Here is a 12,278-nt window from a genome sequence, read left to right on the forward strand (position 1 = left end):
TCAAAAAGTTACAGGGGCCTAAGTGCACACTGACCCAAATCGCCAAAAAATGGCTTAGCACAGGAGGGGAAAAGGCCTAGCAGCGAAGGGGTTAATACATAGGCAAATCTAATTGCAAGACCCCCCCCCTAAAAAAAAAACGCACACAAATCTCACTATTTGGTGGAAATGAGCAATTAGTGAGTTTTAGAACATGACAAAGGATCCCATTAAGCACCACTACCCATCATGTTCTCGGTCATGAAACTAGACTCGCCAAACCAATTTGATCTTACATTTTGCTGCCCATCTCTATACCATTACAGAGTCAGACAATTCTTACAGGTCTACTACGATCGAATGATTCCTTTCAAGCGGATTCTATTCTTACAGAATGGACAATTTGCCTTTCTTCACTCGTCCTCCTATTGGGATAGGATTTTGTTTGGGGTGAATAATCCAGAGCAGTCTTTTCATTCGGCATACAGGAGAATTTTAAGTATTTACCACTTTTGAGTAAAATATACAAGTCACAATTGAATTTGCAGTATGGGAAAGGAGACGAGCAGTACATCATTCAGAACAATTATCAAACCATTTCCAATTTTTTTTTACTGGATAGTATTGCTGCCTTGAAAATACACGAGACTTCTAGTCCAGCAGAGTCCAATTCCCCCATTCCTAACATCTTAAGTTTGATGGACAAATCAATAACAAATGCATTTCAGTGCTCAGTATTTGACTTTTAATTCACAGGACGTAATATTTACATTAGTTTGGTCCCCTTTTAGGATTGCAATGTCTCTGGAAGCCAATGACAGTCAACAGCAATGGTCCTCAAGGGATTGCCAACCCTTAGTCCCTTTCCAAACATGGAATAATTAATTTCTTCAAAGCTCACGGGCTCAGCTTAGGACTGTTCACTTCCTCAACACATACTTTAAACACGGACACATCCTTTTACACATTCACCGTCTGAAACAAAAACCATTGCGTCATGAAAGGACAGTTACTGTACATAGCTTTTACATACCCAGCCGAAAACAAAAACAAATTTATAGATTGAAAATAAAAAAAAATTAAAAAGTGCAGCGCAGTTACAAATTCACAAATGAAAATATCTACATAAACAATACAAAACATGTTAAAATTAAATACAGACTTTATACAGCCATTCATTTTGCCAGGCATAAAAATAAATTTAGTGTTCTCTTAACATGAATGTTAAAATATATTAAGTGATTTCTAGATTCTGCATAGGCTTATTCCTTTCAACACCATTATGGAACCCCTTTGTCCCGTCTGGGCCTTTAGGCAATCTCAAGACTCCCAATGGTAATCCATCTGCATTTTGTATTTTACGCCCTAACATTGGGCTACCAATAGGGCTTTTCTCTTGTGTTACAGTTTGAGCTTGCCTCCTACGCTGCACCCAAGGACTGCTTGAAGGTGTAATGCTGCTATCCGATGAATAGTCCATGCACTTCCTAGGGAATTCGGGACTCGTGCCATCTGCAAGCGGCGATATCTTCCCGACCTTGCGCTGGCCAGATGGGCTGTTCCAGGGACTTGATCTGGGTGAAGCATTGGGGCTAAGATGATTGTTTTGGTAGGTGCAAGGACTCAGCTTGTTTGAAACTTTATACTTCCGCTCCATCATTGGAGATGTGGGATTGCTATCTGGGTCGGATGAACTATATACTGGAGAGTCGTCGCCAACAAATTGCAATTCCTCAACTCTCTTGTTTAATGATTTTGCTTTACGATTCTTGTTTGACTCTTCAGCACAGTTCTTGTCCTTTGGTATCTTCTTTTTTGGAGGTTTCATACCTATTAATATAACTTTCATACCAACTTCATTTTCTTTCACAGTGCTCATGGTCTCATGGGCCTTTATTGCAGCTTCAACCTCCTCGTATTCTACAATTGCACACTCTTTTGTTCCCACCTGTGCATAGCGACTGCTGAATCTCTTGACATCCGGGGGCAGATCCCGCCCAGGTTTGAGGATGCGCACAGAGGAAATAACCCCAAATGATCCAAACACCTTGAGCAGCTGCTCCATGATCTTCTCTTGCATGCCACCATTTTCTTGCTCCTTGTTCAGAGACTGGAGCTCAGGGAACAAATGAAAGTCATGAACAAGCAGCATCTTACTCGGGAGGTTCTCACTGGGAAAGACTGGAACGGGACTATTTCTTCGAACCTTCCGGTTGTCTTCATTCAGTTCAAGTGAATCTGAATACTTCAACGCATAGGCTGTGGTTCGCCAGTCACGGGTAAGATGTTTCACCTGAAAGAAAAAAAAAAAAAAAAAAAACTCAATTTATAAGGATGATAATCGGCCAACTCAGATCATTCGCTTTCCTCAACCCATACACTGGCTGCCATGAAAGTTAAGAAAACCATTTACTAATGTATTCCACAACTTATATGTGAACCTCACTTCTGCAATCATGTTAATTTGAACTTTAGGACAAAGGATTTGGGTGTGGATGGGTCTTAAATAGAAAGTGGTTAGGATTAAACGGTTTACGTTACAGTCTTACGAATATGTCAAATTGAAGAATTACATTTATTCAGGATGCCAGCTTTTTAAAAGGAGATTTAATGGCCTGTGCATAGTAAAGATTTTGAAGAAGCTAGGCTTCGCTACTTCTACTATTATGTAGGGTTACACCTTGGAGAATAGTTTAGGACACCTTACATATACCATTAATATTGGTCTGCAGGCTCAAGGAATCTAGATTGTAATGCAGAATGATTGTAGCCGCTTCCAAAGAGGGGCGGCACTGTTCGGAATAACAGAGGAGACAATTAATGCCATTTCTCGTCTAAGTAGTCGCCTCTTCAAGCAGCGTGCAGTGTGTGAAGTGCCACCCCAATACCGTGTTCGTACAGACCAGACGTTACCAGGTCAGCCAGTTTAACTGAATCGGAACAAAGTGGCATCTCTTTTATTACAAAATCAAAAACGGACTATCCGATCAAGAGCACTCTCTGTACATTAATATTGAACACCGTCCCTTCGATTGTGAATCCGGTTACTGAACGGCCTCTACCTACACCTACATCATGGCAGAGTCTTGTCTTTAAAATTCACGGTACAGGCGCCTCTGAAATCCCCACCCTTAAAACAGCAGCATTTACACCATGGCGTGGGTAAAGTGCATTGAGTGCGGGCAGAGTCCGCCGATACGAGACAGAGGACTATGTCACCACGCTCAGTTCTTAGTAAGAATGTCCACATATCAGATTTCAATGACCTGCATTATGCTTTGCTTTTTTTATTTTTATTTTTCTACTTGAGGTAGAGGCGTAGAGCCTGCATTCTTACTAAACAGACGTCGGTGCGCTTCAAGCCGATTAACTCATTGCAGTAATCTGGGAATTAAAGCACTGCTTGGGAAAGGAGGCCATATGGAGGTGAGGAAGAACTAACAATCGGGGTCAGGAGCCTTGTCCTTGGAGGCCACGCTTTAACTCAGGGGTCTTCAATCTGTGGGGCGCGACCCCCAGGGGGGCCGTGGTATCATAGAGAGGGGGTCGCGCATTCCCAGTTGCACTTCTGCCTGGAACTGGAATCCAAAACACTTCTTTATTTTCACGCCCGCCTTTCCCCAATGCTGTCTTTGAAAGTCCTCTGCTGTGCCCTCGCTGTAATCTGTTGCCGAACTCTGACCTCTGTTTTGGCTTGAGGAAAGCTCACATAGGCTGTCCCGGGCTCTGGGGTGGGGTGGAGTTGCAGGGGGAGGAAGGGGGGAGGCAGTCAGACTTGCACCTGCGCCACCGGAAAGACTAATCTTTTAAAATAAAAGACAAAATGTGCTAATCTTAACAAAAGCTAAGGACCAGACCCCAGAGGTAAATGCACTATGTGCGAACGGAAACACTTCTCTGTGTACTTGCTTCCCTGTTAGTGTGTATGCAGGGCCAGAGACGCAATTAGAGTCAAGTTTCAGGAGGGGGGGCTAATAAAACCTTCGAAGGGGATAAATATTTTAGCAATTGGTAGATTGAAGATGCAGGGGTGAAAGAAGGGGTGAAAGAAGTGAACAACAAAGCCTCGTTAACATGTAAATGGTCTTTTAAAGACCTGTGAAGTACTCGGGTGAGGCTGCAGTGAGACGGCAAAAACTGTCTGTGTGTGTGTCCGGGAAGCTGTCCCAGTCCGGGCTGACACACACGAGGGTGAGGGCGAGCTGAAGCCCTTAGAGCCAAATGGGCGTTGCGCACCTGTGCAGGGAACTTACTGTTATCAATTACCATAATCAGCTCAGTTCTCCCCGACAACTGCCTACACACCTTAAAACCCCACTGTACACTGTCGTGGCATCTACCAAGCCAGTTACATTTGGTAAATAGCACGAGTTTCATTTACTGATGTCTGTTATTCAACTTATATTGCAATGTTATCCCACATGCTTCTCAATCTGACACTTCCATCTGAGCTTTATAATTCACAGGGTAGGCAATCACACTCCCACCTGCGCCACTGGAAAGAACAATCTTTTCAAACAAAAAAGGTTTTTTTAACACAAAACTAGCCATTCTTAACAAAACTCAGTCATGTGTTATCATTGAGTATTCAACATATGAAAAAGCGGGGAATCCAACCAGAGGCGTCACTTGTTGTGTGCTAAGGGTGTGCCTTTTATTTTCTTCCGGAGGCAGGGTTGGGCTAGTGCGGCTGTGGTGAAGGCTGCAGGTGCTCTTCCCCCTTTAGAACGGCACTGCCATCATGCAGCTGACAGAAGGGCAGTGTGCTTGGTTGGGCCTGAGGAGGGTTTGAAGGGGGGATAACACTGTAGGGATGAAGGAGAGGATCCTGGACTGACAAGGCACTGTCTGTGTGTGATTATTAGGTATTGAAAGACAGGGCCAGACATACTTTAACTGACAGGAGATGGGGGTATGTGAGGCCGATTGGGAGCCAAGGAGAGAGGTGTGGCGCTAGAGGTGAGAGGCGTGATGCAGGTGTGAGCGGGGACTGGAGAGATGGGGTGGATGATGTGAGAGAAGTGAGGAGAGGCAAGGTGAGAGACGTGGGTGGGGTGAGAGGGGAAGATGTGAGAGGTGAGGAGAGATGAGGGTGAGAGGAGACGGGATGGGAGAAGACAGAGGAGAGAAGTGAGGAGGGCAGCCAGGGAGTAAGAGAATTCAATTTGAGAGGTCAGGGATGAAGAGAAATGTGAAGTGGCAAAGGAATTGCGGAAACACTAGAGGAGAGGTGAGTGTCAGAGAAAAGTGAAGGCAGAGGGGAGAGCTACCATTAAAGGGTGAGAGAAGATAGCTGAGAGGTGATCCATGAGGTATAAAGAGAATTTGTTGCGACGTGGGTGAGGGAGAGCAGCGAAAGGGGAATAGAGGGAGTACTGGGGTGGGTGCTGAGGTAACAGGAGAGAAGAACGTCAGTTCAAGAAGGTGTGGAAGAACAAAGGAGAGATGGAAACGATGAATGGCAGGACTGGAGAAGTGTAAGATACAAATAGATAGGACACAAATTTGAAGGGAGAGACTTGAGGTGAATGAGAAGTGATAAGGGTTGAGAGAGGAGAAGGGGCCAGGGAGGCCATGAGATAAATAGGAGAGACTCTGAGAGAAGAGGGGATTGAAAAAACAGAACAGCGAGAGATGATTAAAGGTGCAGTGAGAGGTTGAATGGGGAGAGTTCAGAAGTTGTAAAAAGGGGTGAAATAAAATGGCCTGCAAAGGGAGAGAGGGATAAAGGGGACGGGGTGGGAGGAAAGATGTGTGTGTGAACTGATTAACTCTGCACAAGACCGCCAGGGTGTTCAGGGACCCGTGCTGCTCCCGGCCAGGGCCAGGTGAGCTTCTAATGTGGCAACACTGTAGAGTGGAAAGCCCTTCACAAAGGATGACTAGACATCTTTCTGTTGTTTATTGCTGTACTTTGGTTATAAACTGGTACTGATGAGGTGAAATCTTTGCTTAGTGTTACCCTTTTAAAAAAATGTCAAAATAATGAAGCAATACTATCCCCAAATATGCTGCATCACATAGCATTATTTAAATTTTCTTACCACACAACTCAATCAACCCTCCTGCATAATTTGGCCCTCCCCTGTCTCATAATTCCAGTAGCCCTGCCTTTAGGGCAGGCTGGAACTGCCCAAGGGGATGGCCAATCAGGTCAGTGTGTGGACGTTTTTATTTTATTGCTGCTTAGTCGCCTGTTGTATGGTCTGGTGAACTGTTTTTACTGTTGATTTCTGTGCTATGACCACAAATATTGTCTGCAGCGAGCACAAATGCATGTAGTTTCCCATTCCTTGCAAAACACTTATACAGCTCGCCCTACACAAGTTTAAAACTGCCACATAATTCGGTCCTCCCTTGCCTTATAATTCCAGTAGCCCTGCCTACAGGACAGTCTGGCAGTGCCCAAAGGGGTGGCCAGGCAGGTCAGTGTGTGGGCTTTTTGTGGTTGCTTGCTGGCCTGTTTTATGGTCTGGTGGACTCCTTTTTACTGTTGATTTGTCACCCACAAACCTTTGATATGCTAATCACTGTTAAATAATATTTCCCCACTGTAAAAATGATTTTCTGTGGGAACTGGGTGCATGTATGGTTATCGATAATGAGGAGTAGCAAGTTCTAAAAATGTTTGTCAGGAGGGGGTCCTTATGTTTAAAAATGTTGACAGGGGGTCTCGGTATCTAAAAGTTTGAAGACCTCTGCTTTAACTGATTAGCATTTGAAGAAGTCAATCATAATCCCAGCCTTCCCTGGCCTATTATAATTCAAGGCATTACCAGGGCCGGAACATCTCCAAACCGCACCCAAAACTGTTCAGCAGCTGGGTATATTCGGCTACAAAACTGCGCTTTCTATGAAGCTTTGTGTGCCTGCTTATGAGTTGTTTAGCGAAAATAAACACAAACTTGACTTGCTTTGCAGTCAAAGCCCACACACCGTGGGTGATAGTGAGGAATCTTATTATAGTCAATAGCGTCTTGCTGATAAAAACCCTCTGTAAAAGTTTATAGGCAGGGGATGCTTTTTGTGAAAACCTGTTAAAGCCAATAGGCAATTGCTTATTAATTATGGAAACCGTTTTAGAGCTAATAAAAGCATAAACTATGATAGAGCAACAACGAGCAACTTAATACAGGCTTTGTAAATTGAGGTATTGATATGTTGCATTTAGTGGTCTGTAGAATAAGGATTAGGTTACCCTGTAAACATCTGTTAGTCACGTGCAGTGCTTTAGATTCCCATGATATGCATACTCCTGCTATCTATTGTTGGGCTCGGACTGTTGCAACTTGTTTTATTTTGACGGGTTTCCATGCAGTGGGTGAGAGCTGGCATGAAGTAGAGATTAGAATAGTATAGTGACCATGTAGTGTAAATTATTAAGTAGGTTGAAGATATCTATAGCAAACACTGTTTCCCGGGGAGGGGGGAGGAGGGAGGGTGCATGTGAATCAACAGCAATACATGCAATAAAAAAGATGCTTACGGGGTAAGTAACAATCCATTCCCTGCAGGTGCACATGCTCTGCATGGATTGTAAAGCATTACTCCCCAAAGTGGTGGCTAACCAGTGGATGGTGCCGAGGTCTGAAACAAAGTCCTTTAAACAGTCTGACCTACTCTAGCATGGTGCTGCACACAGTAATGGTTTAAGGTGTGTGGTGTGGACCACAATTCAGCTTTCTACAAGTCAGAACGGGTAGGTTTCCAAGAAAAGCCATAGTGGCACCTTCTTTGAGGGTGGAGTGAGCCCTGGATCAGGGTGCATTTGACAATTCACTTTGATACCCGTCTTTGATATGGGCTCACCTTTAGGAGGTCGGACAAAGGCAACAAAAAGCCGTTGTGTTTAACAAAAAAACTTGGCCGAATCTGTGTAATAAATGACAGCATGCTTTACGTCATGTGTGTGAAGTGATCTCTGCTACAGAGTTAGGCTAGGAAGAAAGGACAGAGCTCAACCACCTTAGAGGAACTTATGGTTTGTTTCTAAGGGCAGCCCAGTCATTGTGGACCTGGAAAGGCTCTTGTAATGCAATGGCCTGTAGCCCACCAACGCGTCTAAGGGACATTAGGGCTACTAAAAATGCAACCTTCCAAGACAAAAGCTGCAAGGGACAAGAATGCAGTTGTACAAAAGGAGGTTCCATAAGTCTGGTGAGGACAATGTTCAAGTTCCAGACTAAGGTTGGTGGCACTGTATAGCGGGTTGACACTTTTAAGGACCACCCTGAAAGTTTTAATAAAAAGAATCTTGGAACAGATCTGTCTGTTCTGCATGTGTGCAGCGTTAACAGCCAAGTAGAGCTGAAGGAGAAATACGCTAGTCCTGACTTTTGCAAAGTAAGAGGTGGCAAAAGAGGTCTTGAAACAGAAGTGACTGGAAGTGGGGCTTGAGGGCACTGTCTGTGGCCGTTGATAAAAAGAGGGGCAGCAGGTGCAGACTTTAATTTTTCAATCCAGGGTGTTACCCCCAGGATTTTATGGGCTCGCTAAAAATATATGGGGAAAATTTTACCATCCTTTTAGTACAAGGAGAAACTGGAGGGAATGATAGGTTCTGGATAACCTCTCCATCAGGAATTCATCTTTCGGAGAGACGTGCATATTCACATGTGGTAGGCAGGTGCATGTTGGAGGACACCGTGGTATACGTGGACGTGTAATAGGTAAGCCCCAACAAGGTCAGGGTCCCCTGGTGGTGCACATAACAGTCGTCCCAAGGATTGACTGCATGTAGACTGGCGCACCAAAGTGTTTTGCTAGAGAGTAGGCGCTACGGCTACCCGTGTCTGAATAGGACTCTGGTAACACCTGAAGGGAACTCACAGGAGGTGGTGGAGTTGCAAGTGGTGGGGGTAGTGGAGGTGGTGAATGGAAAGGAGGCTACGAGCAGTGTTTGGCCTCCAGGGAGGCACCAGTTGTGAAAGGTCCAGTTCTGGAGCGTCCTCAAAAGGAGAGTCACCGCTTTTTGGGCAAAGTCTTCCCAGTGGCTGTTCGGGTGTGAATAATAATCATATGCAGTCTTTGATTCAGATCCTGTTGAAGTTGCAAAAATGGGCCTCTTCTCAGTCGGCTATCAACAGTCTGAGCTGATGTTGGTTTTGATGCAGACTGTGGCATCAAAGGTTTGGCACCTACATGGTCTTAAACCCAAGGGCAAATGGAAAGTGGGGTGAGCAACTGGCTGCGTTGGATCCCGCGTGGACTATCATGCCTTAACTTGGTGCTGGACAAAGCCTAGACTGTGGCCCGGCCAGAGGTGGGGATGACTTGTGAACAGGGCAAAAGCCCAACCCTAAATGATAGGCGCTCAGGTTCGACGTGCAGCCATGTGGGTCCGGGAGACCTGTGTAGAGGTGAGGATGTCAATTGTACTCTTGCTGCTCATGGTGGCCTTGATACAAGGTCTGTGTAGACGGAGGTTGATGGGATATTTTAGAGTGTCTCTTGCTTCTCCTGGACGGCTTCCATTTCCTGCGTTGAGGAGCTTTTCCTACGATGGAGACTAGATTGTCGGGGGAGTTACTGAACTCTTCTCCATCGCCAAGCAGTTTTACCTTGCCAATTTTGTCCGGTGTGTCTGGCGACAACCAAAACATCGTTTTGTGGGCCGGCCTACTGTCTCAGCTGCCAAAGGGTCTTTTGTAGATATATCTACATTGGAAAATACCAATTTTAATACATTTGATTTACTTCGGAATTTGGGATTTACTTTTGGTGTCTTGAGAAAGTGCTCTATGAGCAAAACACATTGGCTGAAGGCTGAGTTTTTATTGAGGAGCCAATATAGTACCAGTGTGCGGGAATCTGGGCTGAAATCTATGGACTTAGTCTGGCTGGCTCCTGGTAATATTATACAGGTGAGGCATCTGTTCACTTCTTATGTTCGAGATAGCACTCTAATATAACTCAATTAATATCGTTCCAATCAAAACCCAATCCTCCGAACAACTCATTTAGGTGAAGTCTATAGAGGCCAAAGATTGTTTGCCACACACCAGTTCGGGTTCCAAAGACTTTTCTTCAATAAAAACTCAGCCTTCAGCCAATGTGTTTCGCTTACAGAGAACTTTCTCAAGGCACAAAAGTCAGTCCCAAACTCCAAAGTACATCAAATGTATTCAGATTAGTAGCCTCCAACGCAGATATATCTTCCCAAATGACATCACTAACAGTAACCTGCAGTCATCATAATGAACGTTTCCCCAGAGTTGGCACGTGGCATTTGTGCTTAGGCAGAGCATCCACTAAAAGTCTTGCCAAAGGTAAGTATATAGGACTAACCTGCCCTCAGTAGAAAGGGAAACTGTTCTCTCTGAACACAGACAACAACAGACAAAGGACTAACACTGCTGCCTTAGTCACTATTTCGGCAGACATCTTGAACAGTTCGCTGAGCAATAGAATATGCGTGAAGTGTGCATGTGTTCCATGTAATATAGTGTTTACACCTACCCATGTAGCAGATTATTGGCATCTAGTGTATGCCCTTATTGCAGTATTATACTACTGGTAGCATGGTGCTAACACATATATGTTGATTTGCCCCTAGTACCTCTCTTGATCCATGGATCATAGTGTGGGCATTTATCCCGGTTGACCCATGGAACATTTCATCGGCATTTAGTGTAGACCTTTATTGCAGTATTATACTTCTACCATTGTCCTGTGTACTTTTACCTACACCTAATTATTTACACCCATGTGACATATTATTAGCATTTATATGTATCTTACTGTCTGCATTTACCTGTGCTCTTGTATACCTACTCTGTGCACTCCCCCACACTCGCCTTGATGCCATCCTAACATGGAACACTGCGGCAAGCACATGTATAAAATAATCTACCCACCCGCGCTCACAAAAAAAGCCGCTAAATGCTTTAAACACAACTTCCTGAGGTCCCACCCTGAAACACCCTTTGCCGACACCTACTTCTCTCCGGTAAATGGGTCCTTGAACACTGATATCATCTTCCACACCGCTCGCAGAGCTCAATGGAAAAAAGCGTTCTTCACCCTACTCAACGTCTCCACCACCAGGAAATCCGCTCATGGTCTAACTCTCTCCATCGCACCATCTAAACTCTTCCCCGGCAGCACAGCCATTACTATCTACAATAACGGGGTTATTCTAATTCAATCCACAGACAGAAACCTGGAACTACTTGACAACCTGTTTCCCACTTTCATAGAGCACCTCCCCAATGGTTGGCCCTCCACACATACCCCAATTCAACTGAACCAGAACTCATCACCTCCAACTAACACCGCAGAACGACCCACCGCCTCTGACCCACACAACCCGACTCTATGCCATCCCAAATGCCCCCTCAATATCACCACCCGCCCCACTCCCTACACTCCTGCCGCACCTAGCTCCCCCTCCAACGGTGCCCACCCTCCCCCCACTCCCCGCTCCCCTCCTCCGAGCCCCCACTCCTCCCTCAATACCTCCCCCCCACTCTCTGCACTCATACAACTCCTGACATACACCCCTCCCTCATCACCTCCCCCACAACCTTGTGACGGGTCAGACCACCACATTATCACATTCCTCATCAAGGAAAAAGTAAAACTCATTCCGGTGCAACGCGCCATGCCCAAAGTTTGGAAAAGAGACATGAAGATACTCAATGCAAACTCTCTACCCCCTAGCAGCTGTAATCTCCTACTCCCCCCTACCGACGTTACTGACGTCCAGGACCTGACTGACCACTATCTCAACTCCATGGCCTCAATAATCAATGAGGCCGCTCCAATGCAACTGAAAAGAGCATCCACTAAGACATCCAACCCCTGGTACAACGGGAGTCTCAATGAGGAGAGACGGGCTATGAGAATGGCAGAGCGCACCTGGAGATCAGTCCCCTCGGCACTGCATCTTAAAACCCTGAGGAAAAAGAGAAATGCATACTTCAGGAAAATTAAACGCTCAAAGTCAGAGTTCTTCAGAGTCCAGCTAGACCAAGCAAAAAAACGGCCAAGTAAACTGTTCGAGCTAATCCGATCTCAATCTAAAGAACAACCCCCAGCTATCGACACTATGAGCACTACTCCTTCCTGTGAAGATTTCTCATCCTTCTTTAACGAAAAAACTGACAATATAAGGAGAGACCTCCTCAATGATGCAAGCCTTTACTCAATCCCCAACTGCATAACTCCCAATAAACTAAAAAACAATGCGACCTGGTCATCCTTTGACACTTACTCGGAAGTAGAAATTGACAGAATACTCAGCACCCTAAAACCATCCAATCACCTCACTGACCCCCTCCCTGCTAACGCCGTAAAAG

At 45.1% G+C, this 12,278-nt stretch overlaps 1 protein-coding gene across 1 annotated transcript in view; it reads right to left on the reverse strand.

Annotated features, from left to right (window-relative positions):
• Positions 1 to 701: 701 nt before the first annotated feature.
• The window catches only part of LARP6 (La ribonucleoprotein 6, translational regulator), a 65,481-nt gene continuing 53,904 nt past the window's right edge, over positions 702 to 12,278 (reverse strand). Inside the window, exon 3 of the mRNA XM_078684934.1 lies at positions 702 to 2,272. Within this exon, the coding sequence (XP_078541060.1) occupies positions 1,214 to 2,272 (1,059 nt within the window). The 3' untranslated portion in view covers positions 702 to 1,213. The remainder of the gene's footprint in view (positions 2,273 to 12,278) is intronic.

The sequence above is a fragment of the Lissotriton helveticus genome, chromosome 3_2 (assembly GCF_964261635.1).
Source record: "Lissotriton helveticus chromosome 3_2, aLisHel1.1, whole genome shotgun sequence".
NCBI classification, from domain to species: Eukaryota; Metazoa; Chordata; class Amphibia; order Caudata; family Salamandridae; genus Lissotriton; species Lissotriton helveticus.